Raw genomic sequence first — 16,876 nt, forward strand, 5'->3', positions numbered from 1 at the left:
CGCCTATTTTTTCAAGTTCAGAATGCACTGGGTTTGGTCAGCAGCACCACAACAGCTCAATTCGGCATGCTCTCACAAGAGCTTTGGATGTGTTCAGATATCGCGATCATTGGTTTGACACTTTCTTGATGACGACAACGATGCGTCACAGCGCCCGTCCTTGTGGTTAGCGTCCAACTTAGCTGAGACTGTGGGAGTGGAGAGCTGGTGTCGTGAGAAGAACATAACAGCAACTTTCAAGGTTATCCATCTGTTTTTGCCTGTGAGTAATTGTCATACTTTGGGCACATGGGCAGAAAATGTAATATGACAATTCAAAGTGCCGAATTTATGTTGCAGAAGGAGAATAAATTATGTCCGGACGTTAGGCTAGGGTTAGCTTCTGCATTTAGCCAAGGATGCTGCGTTTTGAATGTGTTATGATTGTAATGCTTTCTCATTCCTATTAAGAACTATTAATGGACTTTTGCACCCACAGGCAGATCTGAAATATAAATTTTGCCGTAGTATTGTGCATGACTCATAGGCCTGTTGAACTGACTGCCTACACAAACACGTTAGCTGTCAAACTGGTCAAGTTGAGGCTGCTGTTGAAATTACTGGTTTATCTGCAGCGAATGTGTGATACAGCGGATAACTATTGAGATGTATAATGTCTTTTCGTGCCCATTTATGTAACTTCAAAGGGTGTTTTACCAGGCGTGGTCATGTCCAGCTAAGTGCTACACATCTTTCAAACTGTATACATGTCTGGCAAAGGGCACCGTGATTGACATCTGAGCAGTCTTTTCCCCTTCCTTTTTTTAGACCGTAGTGAAAATAGAGAACCAATGAAATGCGACGCCGGCCCGGGTGGGCGGGTCGACGTAGAGCTAGTTTCACGTGAAGGGGAGCGGAGAAAGAGGTGTGGATACAAGGTCAAAACAGAACTGTGAAGTAGGGAAGGATCTCTGGCAGTCACGCGTCTGTAAGACTCGGTCGGCATTCCTATGATTTGTCTTTAGCTGCGTCTCCACAGATAGAGTAGTCCTTTCTGCACTTTGATCTTCGGTGTCTGAAGGTCGTGAATGCACTTGAATGCAGATGTTACCTAAATGTCACGTCTTAAACACGTTTGGTGGTCTCTTGTGAATAAGTGGCAGAAACCTGAGAGCTGATGAATAGTATACTGTATAATAACTAGACTCTTCTAATCTACACAATGCAGATTCGGTTTTAGTAGTGAAGTGTACGTGCAGGTTTTGCTGCCAATTTAGGTGGATAGCTGCTTTGGGGGGGACTCTTTTCCCTTGTGTACGTGTCCAAATCACTGTATTATTTTAGCAGTTTTTCTATTGCAGTACAGCACAGGTTTTTTCACTTAAGGTGTTTCTTATGCACCTTCCTGTGGCTACATCTGTACTGACACACACTCTGTGGGCCTTTGTGTGTTTGCATCTGTGCTTCCAGCTTAGACAAGCTGTATCATGTCGTCTGTGTGAAGTGAAAGCCCACCTGGGAAACTCCAACTCCCATTGTCATTGTGACACAGCACACAAGTGCACACAACAAAATTGCATTTATGCCTCACCCGTGCAAGGGGGCAGCCCCCAATGGCACCCCAGTCATGGAGGAGGATGGCACTGGTTAATTACTTACTCCCCCCACCAACCTGGTGGGTCAGGAGTCGAACCAGCAACCTTTGGGCTACAAGTCTGACGCCCTAACCGCTTACCCATGACTGCCCCCCACAATTGCCCCCACTTACCCATGATTCTATAAGTCAATGAGAGTACATTGGTCTAAGTTTAATATTTAATGTCGCAAGATACGTCGCCACACAAAGACGTTCAGGGTAGATTCAGCTTTTCACTCATTTATTTGTTAAGCTGAGTTACTTTGTCTTGTGGTAAGCTTAACTAACATCATACCATAAGTCATAATTTATTTTTCATGCAAACACTCTACACAAGTAGGTTTATACTTTTGTGAACACAATAATGCACACACCGTCCCAAAACATGTTAGATTTACATAGTTTAATTTCAAAATGCATCAGGATTTGGCAGGCCATTGCCAGCTTGATGTCTGTGCTTAATTTCATTTCATTGATAGATAAAATGTCAGGTGTTATTATAGTGCTATTTTAGCAGACTGGTCCAGAATGAGTTTTGCTTCCAAGAGAGCATTCATTCCATGACACCCCACCCCAATGCAGTGCCCCCTGCCCATGCATTGCCATGTCCTTGTCTATCTATTTGTCTACCTGTTGTGTGTGTGTGTGTGTGTGTGTGTGTGTGTGTGTGTGTGTGTGTGTGTGTGTGTGTGTGTGTGTGTGTGTGTGTGTGTGTGTGTGTGTGTGTGTGTGTGTGTGTGTGTGTGTGTGTGTGTTGTCTGCAGGGGGAGTCAAAAACGAATCATGCACATACTCTTGGGCAAACACACATGCATCTGTGATTCACGAAACGTAAAAAAAGTTGTCCCAAGCATTGGTCAGGGAGCCACATAGTAGCCATTTTTATTGCACTTATTTTCCTTGCTATGAGTCTTTATAGCTTTAACCAACTTCTGAAAATGATTCACCTGCAGTTTACATATTGCGTATTGCTGCTTTATGAAGAAAATTGAAGGCTTCATTGGCTGTACACACGATCTGATATTTGACTGTAATTTATGTCTTCCACAGGTTCTGAAGTTCAACCCAAAGAACAGGCAGAGACCTACTCCACACAGGGCTCTCCTTTGGTGAAATTGGCGTTCGTTTTGGACCAACACCAGCAACTGATTGAGTGGTTGTTCAAACAGAAAAGAGGATTGTTGACATTTTGGCAGTGTTCAGGGCAGTGGTTGTGTGTGCTGCATAACGGACTACGATGCATCGCCTAAGGACTTGTGCGACACGGCTTCGGCCAATCACGGCCTCTCAGACTGCTCAATCACAGCAGAGGCCTGCGGCCCACAACCGGACATTACAACCCAGCAGGCGCTTTACGTCGCCCGTGGCCGCCGAGCCATTTCTGAACGGGACAAGTTCGAACTATGTTGAGGAGATGTACTTCGCATGGCTGGAAAACCCCAAGAGTGTTCATAAGGTAGGTGGGGAAAAAACAACAATAATAAATTGAACAAACAAAGGGAGCATTCTGTTTGGATGGGCTGATTGGCAAGAGGAGGAGAGTGCTTCAAGGCCCACACACAGCTACTCCTGTGGAATGCGGAAAGTTGAAGCCCTTTTTAGGAGTGTTTGCTCAGCCATATATTTGTATCAGTCATCAAATTTCCATTCAAGTTTTTCGCACCAGCTATGCACATCAATCACTCTTGGTACACTTAAAGGGGTATGCCACTATTTTGGGGCTGAATATGGTTAAAATCATTGTGTTTATAAAGGTGGTGAAGTGTCTTGTTTTTCATGTTAGATTGTTTTAAGGAAGGAGTAAGTATCTAAGCTAGTGAGAGTCAATGGATCACAGATGCTACAGTGATCAACTGACTTTCAGTAGCTTAGCTACATACTCCCTCTTTTAACTTGTCTTAAAGCAAAACAACGCCTAACATGAAAAATAAGACACTTTACCACCTTTAGAAACCCCGGCCAATGATTTTAACTGTATTAAGCCCCAAGATAGGGGCATACACCTTTAATCCTACCCGTGCTGACTGTTCACCGCTCATGCCGTCTGTGGTCTGAAAACCACACTTGTAAAATGTGTTCGGTGGACCAGAATCATTATGCCTCAAACATTACAAGATTATGTACGTCCTGGCCATATTAGAATATCATGAAAAAGTTGATTCATTCCCATTATTCTTTCAATAATGTTGAACTTTCATGGTTTGTAGATGCATTGCCCACATTCTGAACTATTCCAATCGTTAATTTGTTTATTTATACATATTGGGTCATTTCACGTGAAATCAGACACTTTTGAACCCGACAGACACAGATTTCATACTTGGTCTGCCTTTTTAGTAGCAAGGTAGAACCCCAGGTCTGCATTTGTGTGAATCTGACACCTATATTAAGGGAGACAGACCAAGAAAGGTTTACATATGAGGGTAGGACACTATACATTCAGCCTTGATTGTATCAGTCAGTGTAAGTCACACAAAAATGTCTGTGGGGTTGTTTGAAAGCTCTTTTCTGGCTCTACAAATTACACAAATGGCATGGAATGCAATAACTCAACTGAACAATTAAAAATTGAATATCAATTTTTTTTTTTTTTTTTTAATGGCCAGTTCCTTGTCTAAATGTAGCATGCAATGTCATGAACAACACCTGAAATGCTGGTGTTTGGTTCTTTATTAATTTCAGAGATAATGGGAATTACAAATATGGCATCATACAGATCACCTATAATAATATGGTAGTACCATAGTATCATCACATGACAGCATGTCTATCGGAATATGCAACAAAAATGGTCAGTGTCCATGGTCCCTGGTTTCAAAACTAAGGCAGATGTTCATTTATAGACACCAAATGATGATTTCTGAATGTTTGAACATTCTTTCTCTCTATCTACCTGTGCCATCCTCCCTTAACTTTAAAGAGAGAAATAATGGCTACACTCTCATTTTGTACTACACCAGTGCGTTTGATGCAGCATCGGTCTTTTGTAGATAATGTATAAGTACGTCCCGTTGCAGTTGCAGGTTCCACTACCAGAAACACGTCCTCCTGATGATCCATGACAAGTCTATTTCACGGGTCTTTGGTTTGGTTATAAAATATAAACCACATGTTCAATATTTTGAATGTCAAAAAAATCACATGGTGCCTTCAGATCCAATCATGTTCCACTCCTGAATGGCCCTAGACATAAGTCTGCTAAATTATTATGCTAAACACAAATTGTGAATGAAATACTGTCATTTTCAAAACACTCAATCCATTTGTTTGATGGAAAATAGTAAAAAGACGAAATCATTTCAGGCTGGATATATGCAACATGTCTTGAATAAGTTAAGACCGGGCCAATAAAATGCAATAAACATCAGAATAAGCTAAACAATGCAAGGAAAAACATTTAAAAATGAATTATATTCACTGCCAACATGGATGTGTAGGTACAAGACCATCACAGATAGGCTGGGTCACTCAGATAAATTAGTTACTTAGTTAATGTATAAAATATTTGAATTACCATGATTGTGTGCATATTGCAAGACATATTTCTGTAATTAAAATTATTGTACAGGTTTAGAGATTTTTACAAGAGATAATACAATATACTTCTCATTGTTTGCAGTCTTACTGTCACACTTCAACAATTAAAGCTGGTGAAAATTTAGCCATGGTAGCAATGTTTCATGTGCACAAATGATGCAGAAGTTTAACAGTCTTGTATGTGCCCATGCTCATTTGAAATGGAATCCTCTTTTAAAAATCATAGATTTGCGCTCTCTGTGCTACAGAGAAAACAAATAATTCAACTTGTTTTAGTGCTCAGTTCAAAAGTCAGCATTTATGATGGTATCCGGGTGCAGTAATGCCTTGATTAAGCTCCTCTTACTCATCTGTGGAACTGAATGAGGTTTTGAACAGCATAAGAAGCCACTCAAACATTATATTTTGAGGTTTTGAAATATTGCCACATAGTAATAGCAAATGCATTAATGCTAGTATTTTCCAACATTTTAGCTTTATCTTAAGGGCAACTAGGTGATAAAATGGCCAGCTTGTGGTCTTTTTTAGTCTTTTTCAACATTTGCAGCTTTTATTGCTCATGTCCCAACTCATGTTCCAACTTCACGAATATCCCCTGAAACAATAAGTTTGTTCAGTTTTAATGGCTGGTGTTTCTTTGCTTTATTGTCCATTCTAACACAAGAATTTTATTTTTTGAAAGTGAAAGTTGAAAGTTTATTGTTATCCACAATTTTCTTAGTGTCCCAGTTTCAACAGGCTTTATACAGGCTCTATATCGTTTGTACGTATGAATGTAATGGAGACTGAGGCTAACAGTATGTTTTACAACTCCAACAAACAAATAACCGGTTCAGTGAGGTGTTAATAAGATGTCTTTCAGTCCTTTCTTGACCCTTTTCAGTCCTTTCTTGACCCTTAGTTTACGTTTAGTAAAACGTTCTGAACTGTCTGAGAATGGAGCGAAAAGAAAGGGGATTATTGTCTGTCCTTTGTGTATTCTTTGCATTTACACAGTAATTTAAGTACATACTCGATATATTGTGGAAATATGGGAAATCTTTTGTAGACTGACGAAGAGCGTAAGCTTGCAAACGTTAATTTGTAGTATGTATTAAGAAGGGGGACATGTGTGGCCATTCCAATTAGTTCCAAAAGCTTTCGTAAGACGACGCAGTGAACAGTAACATCAAGTACTGTACCATGCAAGGAAGTACTGTATATCCCAAAGCTGGCTTGCTGTTTACTGTGAAAGGTTTTTTTCATTCCGTTTACGTATGTCATGTTCGATTGTTCTGAGTAAGCTTAGTTCATTTGGGAATGTTATAAGAGTAAAGCTTAACCAGTCGTGTAGCCTGTCTTCTCATGTTTGCGGTTTCAAACTATACAGTAGCGTAGACATCAGTGAGCCTTTATTACTTTGTGGCCAGTTTTAAATCAATTTTAATATTACCTGTTAAAACCAGACCAGCTTTATTTGTCACCACGCAGTGCACATGCATCATTATTAGGATGTTGAGCTGGTATGTAATAATAACGAAATAAAGTTGTTTATACATTCAAAATTCTTCATGAATACAACAAAATGTCATGTGCTACATTTGCTCATTGCTTTTAAGTGCTGACAAATTAATAGGAGGTCTGTGATTCATATAAGCAGCACATGGAATTTTAATCACCTAGAGTAATTTGTAATCTGTAGTGATAGTTAGGGTTATTGTTTATCATAACAAAATGTACTAACATTAGTCCCAAGATTTTACAGTTGTGCTATCAGTAGGTTTTATAATACAAGAACATTCCCTCCACGTATACATTAACAACGGCACTTAGTTGACCTTGCCAAAACTGACAAACGTCTAGTGTGTGACTTGTTCATTGCAAGGTCACATTGCTTGAACATTTCAGTGTAAAAATAGAACGCAGCAGTAGTAGCCGCAGTCTGGACAAGGCGCTTTCATGTTCCCTCGCTTCATGCCCAAGTCTGCCTACTGGTATTATTGGTATACAAAAAAGTTATAAAAAAAATACAAATGTTATAGCCGTGTTGTAAGGTGCCTACTGGTGTTGCCTAGCTTTTGGGATGATTTTGGAGTATGTTAAGACATTCTTTTTTATTTTAAAATATTGTAAACAAACCATTTCCCCATTAGAATAGCCAGGATCTTGGAAGGGGCTGAACAAAAAAAAAATGCTGCATCATGAGGCCATGACAAGTCATGGATGGTATGAGCAATACAACTGTATGTAGAATTTGCTGCTGTCTTTTAATCCACTTACTGCTGAATGCAGCATACTGTACATAATCAAACTTAATATTTATGTTCAACATTATTGTTTTCAGGCTTCCTACTGACAGCCACAGTCCTACCTTTTGTTTGTGTTTTGTGCTGAAATGGGGTGGGGAAAGCAGTTAGAGTTCTGTGACTTGTTGGTAGGAAACGGGTAATAAGACAGCCCTATTCAGACACATGTGGGTCAAAGACGAAACAGGGTTTTCAGGACTGCAAAAAATAAAACTGTTCCCTGACACCGTTCTTCAACTTTTTTGGGTACATTGGAGTGTAGAGTGATTAAGTTTATTATTTTCTGTTCAGAAAATAGTAAGGAACATGCATTTTACCCCATTTTCACCCAAAAAATGTCATTCAGTGTAATACGGTGTTAAACTGTTGATAATGCAAAAAACATATAGATGACGTTAAAAAACTGAAATAAGCTACATACCATAGTAAAGGCCTATATTTAAGGTCTTCATCAAACCTAAAATTTCTAGTAAAAGGCATTTGCAAATAGTTTTTGCAGTGTTTGTAGTCTTTCACCGAGTGCATTTCACCCATTTGGCTTTAAGAAGTTTTTCCACTGAAGAGAAAATCAGTTTAAAATGCAGACACTGAAGAGAAAATCAGTTTAAAATGCACAATTATTAATTTGTTGTATGCCCCCGCATTTGTTGTGCTAAACAAATAAGTTTCGTAAGAATTTGACTTTATTTTCACATAAAAATGTGCATTTCACTGAATGACCACAACTATTACACTGAATGATGCCTTGGCAAAAAAGCCTATATAAACAGCTACTTTTCATTGCTATGATATTGTTACCATCATACTACAGTACTCAACGGCCTGAATGAGTGACAACAGAAATAGATGTTATCAAATAATTGGTATTTTACTTAATATTGGGGCATTAAAATGTGTTTTGAAGAACTTCCAAGATCACAAGCTTAGAGGTAGGCTACTACTTAGGCCTAAAACAATAAAAAAGAAATGTTTGTCTGTTAACCTGCATATTTCGGGGATTGTGACTTAGGGTGTTCTGATAATTCATGTACAACTTCCAAAATCCCAGAATCTACTCAGTAATATGGATGCTACATGGCAATAACAAGGTTATAATGGAAATAACAATAAAAGTCATAATTTCAAGTAGTATCATCATATTATTGTATCTTAGAGTAATATTGCAACTTATATTGCCGTTTTGATTCTTAATATACAACCATGAACTGATTACACTGAATGAAATGGCCCTTACACTGCATATCACTGAATGACATCTCTTACACTGAAGGACGACCAAATACTTTTCACCTTATTTTTACCTTTTTACAAGCACACAGTTAGTCACCTACATGAGACGATGACTTTGACCCACAATGTTTACTATGTCTATTTAGAAAATATGCTTGTTTGGATGAATATCTGAGTATAAAAGTGTTTTTTGACATTTCACTGAATGACATCTGTTTTTGTGGACGCTGTTACCACAAGATAAAAATACAGAATTTTTGACTATTGAAGAACAAGATTCTCCCTTTGCATCATCACTTAAGGGGTCCCTAGGGTTCCTTTTGATGATGTCACATATTGTGTGTGACTATCACTTTTTATTATGATTTAAAACCATCATGTTGATCTTATTACACTGAATGATATCTAAGGAATTGAAAATCCGGACAAAAGTCCCCAGATGATTTGAATATCAAAACAAAATGGTAATGAAACGTGCTTTTGATACAATAACAAGAACACTTCTAGAATTATGCCCAGAGAGTGAAAAAAGAATTTTGTTCGTCATTTTGCATAATTATTCAAGGATGTATTGATGATTTTTAAGTTCGGACCATTACACTGAATGACGTTTTTGCACTTTATGAGATTATTTAACACATACATTCACAATTATTTTTCTTTAAATGTTACTGAAATGAGACACCAGACTATGCTGTTTATCAGCATAACATTCAAAATTCATTAATTTACTTTTTTGATAGTTAAATGAGTGCGGAACAAAAAAAATGCACGTCTCGTCTTTGACCCATGTACGCAATAGGATAGTACTTTTCAGGCTGACAACTGTAGAAGTTCAGTATGTGCCTTGTCCATTGCAAGGTCACATTGCTTGAACTACTCTGAATAAAAATAGCACGCCGACGTACAGGCGTGCTAGACGTACACACGTGCTTGACCAGTGGTTTTCAAAGTGGGTGGGGACCTCTGGGGGAATAGCAGGAAGGTGCTAGGGGGGGCGCGACAGGAAAAGTAAAGCACAATAAAACAAATCACTGAGTAATTCAACATTATCATTATTATTTTATACAGTACATTCCAGTAGGATACTGCTTCACAGGCCTACAATATCGCTAAAGGGGGTGTACCGAAAAAAATAGTTTGGCATGACCCATGTAAGGGGGGCCTTGGCTGGAATACATTGGTATATGGGCGCTTCCTTGTCATGGAAAAGCTTGGAAACCCCTGTGCTAGATGGACAGACGTACAGATATGAGCGTGGGCTTTCGTTGCTATAGCAACATAATCGGTCACAGCATTGTTTTTTTCAAAATCTAATGAACCCAAGAACGAAAGCCTGAAGTAATAAGTACTGTATAATTCTAATGTCTGTTGCACGTATACGAGTTTGTTAAAGGTAGCCTACACTGTCTAAGTTTTTAGTTGTTTATTTCCAGAATTCATGCTACCCATTCACTAATGTTACCCTTTTCATGAATAGTTACCACACCACCATCAAATTCTAAGTGTTCATTATGACTGGAAAAATTGCACTTTTCAATCATGAAAAGGGGGATCTTCTCCATGTTCCGCCATTTTGAATTTCCAGAAATAGCCATTTTTAGCTGCTAAAATAACTGTGCTTGGTCCATACTAGAAAATATTAGTTTATTACATAGTCAACTTTCATGAAAAGATCAAATTTGGCAATGGGCAGCCCAGTTTCAATGAGCAGCATAGTTGCAGTACCTTTTTTGACCATTTCCTGCACAGTGTACCCTTAAGATGAAAAGACCACTTTTTGGTGAAGAGCCTGACAACAAACATTGCTCCAACATGCCATTGTTGAAGTCTGAGAACATTTAGTACTTTAGGTGTACAGTATTATGCCAAGTAGTAGGGTTATAAGTGTTGTTAACTTCGAATAAGGAGGTTTTGACCAAAAACAGGCCAATCAACACGGTGGCTTTGAGCTTACTTGACATATTTGTCCTTTTTCTCCACCTTTCCCAGTCTTGGGACATCTTTTTCAGGAACGCCAACGCGGGAGCTCCCCCAGGTGCGGCCCACATGAGTCCACCTCCACTGGGCACGAGCCTGGCCAGTCTCACACAGGCCCAATCCCTGGTTGGGGCTCAGCCTAATGTGGAGAAACTCGTGGAGGACCACCTGGCAGTGCAGTCCCTCATCCGTGCATACCAGGTTAGTGTACACAGCATGGCCCACATGTGCACAGCAAATTGACATAATATGATTATGATTTTGTTTTGGTATTTGAATACTGCTTGATATCATGTTGGAATTGTGTCTTTAATCGAGTAGTCATCATGATTATAGTTTGTATTTGATTTCAAGAAGTATGCAAGCATGACTGCCGGTGATTATCTCCAAACTTTCTCTTCAAAAATGTTATAGACATACTGCATGTACTTCAAATATCCCCTATATGCAAGTTATGGCTTAATATTTCTATGTTTACAGTTGTCCTGTATTTTTAGACACTGTTGTTAACGTTCTCTCATCTCCTTATTAGCCCATCTCCATCGTCTTGGCACCAGATTAGATTATGCCCGTGGAAATGTAAATCTTCTGCATGGTTCTCATGTAATCAGGGTGTAAATGACATCATGGCTCCATTTCAGTTACCTACATCACTCCACAGTAGTGTGCCATGCTGTGTCACGTGACAGCTGTTGCCTTAACTTTCAGGTGATGGGGCACCACAATGCCCATCTCGACCCTCTTGGCATCAGTTGTGTAAATTTTGACGATGCCCCAGTAAACACGGGGTTCCAGCATGTCGGTGAGGAATATGTTCATCTCCCCCTCCCCCTACGCTGTGCCAAAAAAATGCCATTAATGAGCTTTTTGTGTGGATGTTGGTCTTTTTCCTCCCCCACTTCCCTTCCTCCTTCCATCTTTTTTCCCTTTTTTGTTTTTGTCTGGCAATTCCTTTTTGTCCCCTTCACCATCCCCGTCTGTGAAACCTGTCCCTCTTCTTCTGTCCATCTCCATCACACATTGTGTGCATGATGTCACTTCTGTTCTCCTGCCATTTCCTCTGTCTTCCACCCCCTTCTCTGCCTGTCCATTTTCTGTCTCTCCTCTGCTGTCCTGTTTTTCTTTCTGTCTCATCTGTCCATTTCTGTCACCTCTTTCATTCTCCATCTTTTCTCTTCCGGTTGGCCCCATCCTGGGGGTTTATTTTCCTCTCCTCCTCTGTCATCTCTTTTCCTGGTCCCTCCCTCTCTCTCTCTCTCTCTCTCTCTCTCTCTCTCTCTCTCTCTCTCTCCCTCCCTATGTATCTCTCTCCCTATCTCTCTCTCTCTCTCTCTCTATGTCTGTCTCTCTCTCTCTCCCTCTCCCTCTCTCTCTCTTTATATATCCCCCTGTTGGTTGTCGAATCCTGGCCCCTACTTTTGGGGTTCCGTTCTCCTGTAGATTCGTGGGCATCATGTAGCTCAGCTGGACCCGTTGGGAATAATGGACGCCGATCTGGATTCTAGCATTCCCTCCGACATTATAACGTCATCTGACAAACTGGGTGAGAAGACCACGCTAAAGCCAACGACAACGAGAGCGCCATCTAAAGTGCTGCTTTAGAACCCACTTAAAAATATAGAGTAATGTGCTGCATTGATTGTTTTATGTTAGTGCAACTTCAAACCATGCCATGAATGTTTGCAACACACATGGTGTTGTTTTGGGCAACATTATGTGCAACATTTGTGAGTAGATGGTCAGATGGCTTGGCAGGCCAGTTGGTTGCTATGCATGCAGTTAAATACTGATCGGAACAAAACACCAATTAAATAACTAACATTGGATGTGCATGTCTGCTTAGACTATGCAAGTTATTTGTGTTCTCTGTAAATGATTTTTTCTTATTTCTTGCTCTGTTATTGGCTATCTAAGTGGCAATTGAACATTTCATTGAATATTTAATACTCAGCTTAAGCAGACCGTTAATAACACAGCACATTTGAAAACAAAACTTTTTGGGATGATACTTGGTGTATGTTAAGACTTTTCAAACACTGTGTTTAACAATTCATGCCATCAGGCTAGGATCTAGCAGGCTAGGAAAGGGCTGAACCAAAAAAAAGATGCATCTCTCTAATTTTGCTGTAAGTCAAACCAACATAAAAACACCTGTGCAGCACATTGACTTCTTTTTTTGCTGGTTCTATGCTTCACTTTTCACAGTGTTATCTGACCCATCACGGTACTGTATTAACTGATCAGCTGTGAATGTTGGAAAATGAACAGCCCGCGATGAGGACGATACTGCATTTGTTCCTCTGCTTTCATGCTTCTAGGCTAAGCCTGGCCCTGTCTTTTAAAGACGCAAGCCTGGGTCTTGTGTTCTGCCTTGTGCTCAGTCTTGCTCAGTTTTACAACTCTGTAGCAAATATGTAAATTCTCTCATACAAGTTATTGCAGCGATGAGTCCTACATTATAAGGCAACTGGACTTCTTCTTGGGAATTTGAATTCTATTCTCCATTTTGTACAGAAAGTCATTCAGCTCTGAGAACTGAGTAAGTGACACAGAAGGGGACATTTGTCTTCAAGAAGAAGCCCAGTGTCCCAACAGCTTGCCTTACTACTTACTGCAATAGTGGCTGTGTGTAGCTTGCCACGCTTGCCTTTTTCGCTCCTGGCAATGAGCACTTAGTTTCGTGTTCAATGCATCTTTCAGCTGTAATCTTCCTGGTATGTTTCAGCCTAGTTTACAGAATGGAAAATTGCATTACTCTTTTTTTGCAGACTTCACTCTTTTTAGCTTTATGAGTCAGCTTTGCAATTTAAAAAAAATTAAGCTGAAATTAAACCCATATCAGCACACTGAATTTAATCTTAAGCTGTGATTTTTGACTACTAATACTTCTGCTTGCCCTACCAATTGCTCGAGCCTACTGAATTTACACTAAAACCTTCAGTATATATACAATGCATTACTAATATTCATGTCCTGTGAAGTTGTATTGCAACAGAGCACTGCTTTTTCAATCTCTGCCTGTTTTACATTACAGAAGTTCATACGATCCCAATGCAGAGTCAGTATTTGAATGGCAGCATTTGTATATTGATTATGGAGTCCTGTAATTCTTTGTACTGTGTAATCTATTTTTTTTTTAAACAAAAACCTTTATTATTGTTTAATTTTACTGTGGGCAAATTCTATTTCAGCATTTGATTAATAGATTAAAATATCTACCCTATCAATGAATGCAAAGGACATGACTGGGGAAGGCAACTGAAGAAGTATCTTAAATATTTCTTCATTTTTTTTTAGATAATGTCTCAAGCAACTATCATTGTAGTACCCGTATGTATTTTGAAGTGAAGAGAATAGATCGGCAAGGGAAAACATTATATGGCATTTGGCTCTGGAGTTCCATCCCTTCAAGATATTTGAACAAAAGAGAGCTTTCTAGAGAGAGGGTTGTTCAGAATATATCGCAATTTTGACATGCTGCTGTTTTCAGGTAGACTACAGGTCTTAAAGAAAGACTCCTTTACTTCGGGTGTGTGACTGAGCTGAGTGTCAATCATTGGCCGTTAATTCCCAATGACCAAGGGTAGAGATCTAAAACCGCTACAAGTAGCTCCCCACAGTCTCATCAAGCAATCAGCAACCATGTGATCTCTTATCCAGAACTATGATACAGTAGTCTACACCAACAGCAGAACTATAATGTCCTGCCAATCGCTGTGACTCTGTGTCCCTAGAGATTAACTTTATTATATTATTCATAATGTGTAATGTTGAAGCTTTGCTAGAAAGATTTTGCTGTCAAAGAGTCAGAGTAGTGGGGGCTTGGAGAAGAAGCTGCTTGTGCCCTTATAGATGCAGTTTAGACATTGGATTTCTGCACTGGGGTGCAAGATGTCTCAGTTCCTCCTTCTATGCTGACTCATTCTTTCTCTTGAGTCATTGGCCAACTTGTATTGCATTGCTTGAGCAGTGCATTGATGCTCAGTTGTATTTCAGTGACTGAACCGCAATGATATGAGAACAGTCTTTGGGGTTGGTACAGTACGAATGTACAGTTTGGTGGTCTTTGAGGTTCTTTAAAGGTCTACTGTGTACGTTTTTTGTTGTTTATTTCCAGAATTCATGCTTCTTATTCACAAATTCCATATTTATCTTGAATATTTACTACTGCCACCAGTTTTCAATTACTTATTATGAGAGACAGGGTGGAAATGTACACTTTTGTACATAAGCTGGTGGAACCAATTGATTATGAATTTGACATCTTATTCTGCAAAACCTACTATAGTAAGACCAGTAAATATTACTTAATTTACTCAGTACATATTTATGAAAAAGGTCACATTTGTGAATGGAAAGTATATGCATATATCTTGTACTTAAACTAGCAAAAATACACACTGGACTTTAAACTGACAGACTTCTGGAAGATGTTTTTCACCAGTCTTTGAGCTTGAAACGGGATGAGTCTTGATCAGTCTTTGATATTTGCCCATCCCTCATGGTAAAGCTTCTCCCTCTCCTTCATTTTGGATGGTTTACACTACGGCAGTCTGCAAGTGAAACCAATTGGTTTGAGGTCTAGGCTTGGAAAAGGTTATTGCAGCAAATGGAATTTCTCCACCTGAAACCATTGAGGTGGCTTTAGCAGAATGGGTCTTTTCCTGTTGGCAGGTGAGCCTCTGTCCCAGTCTCAAGTCACAAACACGTACTGCTATTGACATCTCATGACATTTCAAGGAAACATGACTAAAACAAAACAACCTGCCGGCCATTAAAATTAGTGCCTTTTTCTATTCTTCATGATTATTACACTGACCCCTTTTAACAAATCACACTTACTGTGCTAGAGAAAGCACCAATAGTGCATCAACTATAGTATTGGCATACATAACTTGTTGTTACATTGTACACTTTCGTTGTGGTATCATGTAACAGTGCCTTTCTCTCCCTCTTCTGTCTCTTCTACTTCTGACATCACTCGTTGAAAATCCTTTTGCCCCTTTCTTTTTGCTCCTGTAACCCCTCTCTCTTATCCTATTCTTTCCTTAACAAACTCTGGCATCATTTTTCTGTTCATTCTCTCTGTGTGTTTCTCAACTGGCTGGCCTCATCTCTCTTCGCCTTGCATAAATGTCGCCCCTAACACCTTTCATGCCTCCTGCCATGTTTGCATCCACATTGAAATTGTTGTGTTGTTGCTAACATCACCATCTTCACATTGCCAACTAACAAGTTCATTTTATCCATCCACCCCCCCCCCCCCCTTTCATATGATCTGTCCTTTTCTCTACTGTTTACTACCCTGTCTGTGAAATGACTGCCTTTTCTTCTCTGCCCCACTGTCTTCCTTCTCTGTGCTACACACTACATTTTTCCTCCTCTTCTTACCCTCTATGCCATTCCTTACACCCTCCTCCTACACCCAACCCTCCACCTTCCGCACCATCCTTACTGGGGTGTTGCTGTGGGGGTCTCAGGGTTCTACGGTTTAGATGAGTCTGATCTGGACAAGGTGTTCCGGCTGCCCACCACCACCTTCATTGGCGGAGACGAGAGTGCACTGCCCCTGCGGGAGATCATCCGAAGACTGGAGGTGAATGGAAGCCAGAAGGCTTCAGAGAAGCACTTGTGCTGTTCACTGTTCTGGAGAGTTCTGGAACTGCTGATTTTTTTGTGATTCACTGTTTTTATTTGTGAACAAACTCCCAAGCTGGGAAACAGGAGCATTACAAAGTCAGTGGTCAATACCCATCCACCCCACCCCAACCTTAGATACAAGTCACATGACCTATTAGGCCATAAATGAAAAAAAGATAAGATAAGATAACAATAGCCAAAGCATGTTATTTACCTAATGCCATAATTGCCCATACCAAATTTCTCCCCAGAAGAGACAATAAAGGTTCATCCTATCCTATTCTATAATTACATACAAATATCAAAATGTGGAAAGCGGAACTGCTGAATTAAGAAATTATCAGGGGTTTCTCAATTATATTTTTGGGTCACCTCCCCTGTTCGCTGATTAGTCTATTTGTCTGGCAACATGAGTAATCTCATTCCAGAAGAGCAGACCCAAATGTAGGGAATTGTGAATAGAGCAGAGGTTTGTGTATGAAAAAGGCCAGGCTAGTGTGCCATTACACTTTGCATACTCATCTCATAAGTCCAGCACATGTCCTGTGTTGCTAACTAGCTACCTACTGCATTTCACATGTACATGCAG

The 16,876-nt window shown here is 39.7% G+C and overlaps 1 protein-coding gene across 3 annotated transcripts in view; it reads left to right on the plus strand.

Moving 5' to 3' along the window:
* The first annotated feature begins 146 nt into the window (after positions 1-146).
* The window catches only part of ogdha (oxoglutarate dehydrogenase a), a 33,718-nt gene continuing 16,988 nt past the window's right edge, over positions 147-16,876 (plus strand). The window contains exons 1-5 of one of the 3 annotated variants that reach the window (XM_063195591.1): positions 147-262; positions 2,666-3,071; positions 10,660-10,848; positions 11,356-11,449; positions 16,128-16,243. In XM_063195591.1, the coding sequence (XP_063051661.1) occupies positions 2,853-3,071; positions 10,660-10,848; positions 11,356-11,449; positions 16,128-16,243 (618 nt within the window). In that variant the 5' untranslated portion in view covers positions 147-262; positions 2,666-2,852. Of the gene's footprint in view, positions 263-2,665; positions 3,072-10,659; positions 10,849-11,355; positions 11,450-12,087; positions 12,191-16,127; positions 16,244-16,876 lie in introns of all 3 variants that reach the window. The other 2 variants (XM_063195589.1, XM_063195590.1) reach the window with 2 other exon arrangements.

The sequence above is a fragment of the Engraulis encrasicolus genome, chromosome 3 (assembly GCF_034702125.1).
Source record: "Engraulis encrasicolus isolate BLACKSEA-1 chromosome 3, IST_EnEncr_1.0, whole genome shotgun sequence".
NCBI lineage: Eukaryota > Metazoa > Chordata > Actinopteri > Clupeiformes > Engraulidae > Engraulis > Engraulis encrasicolus.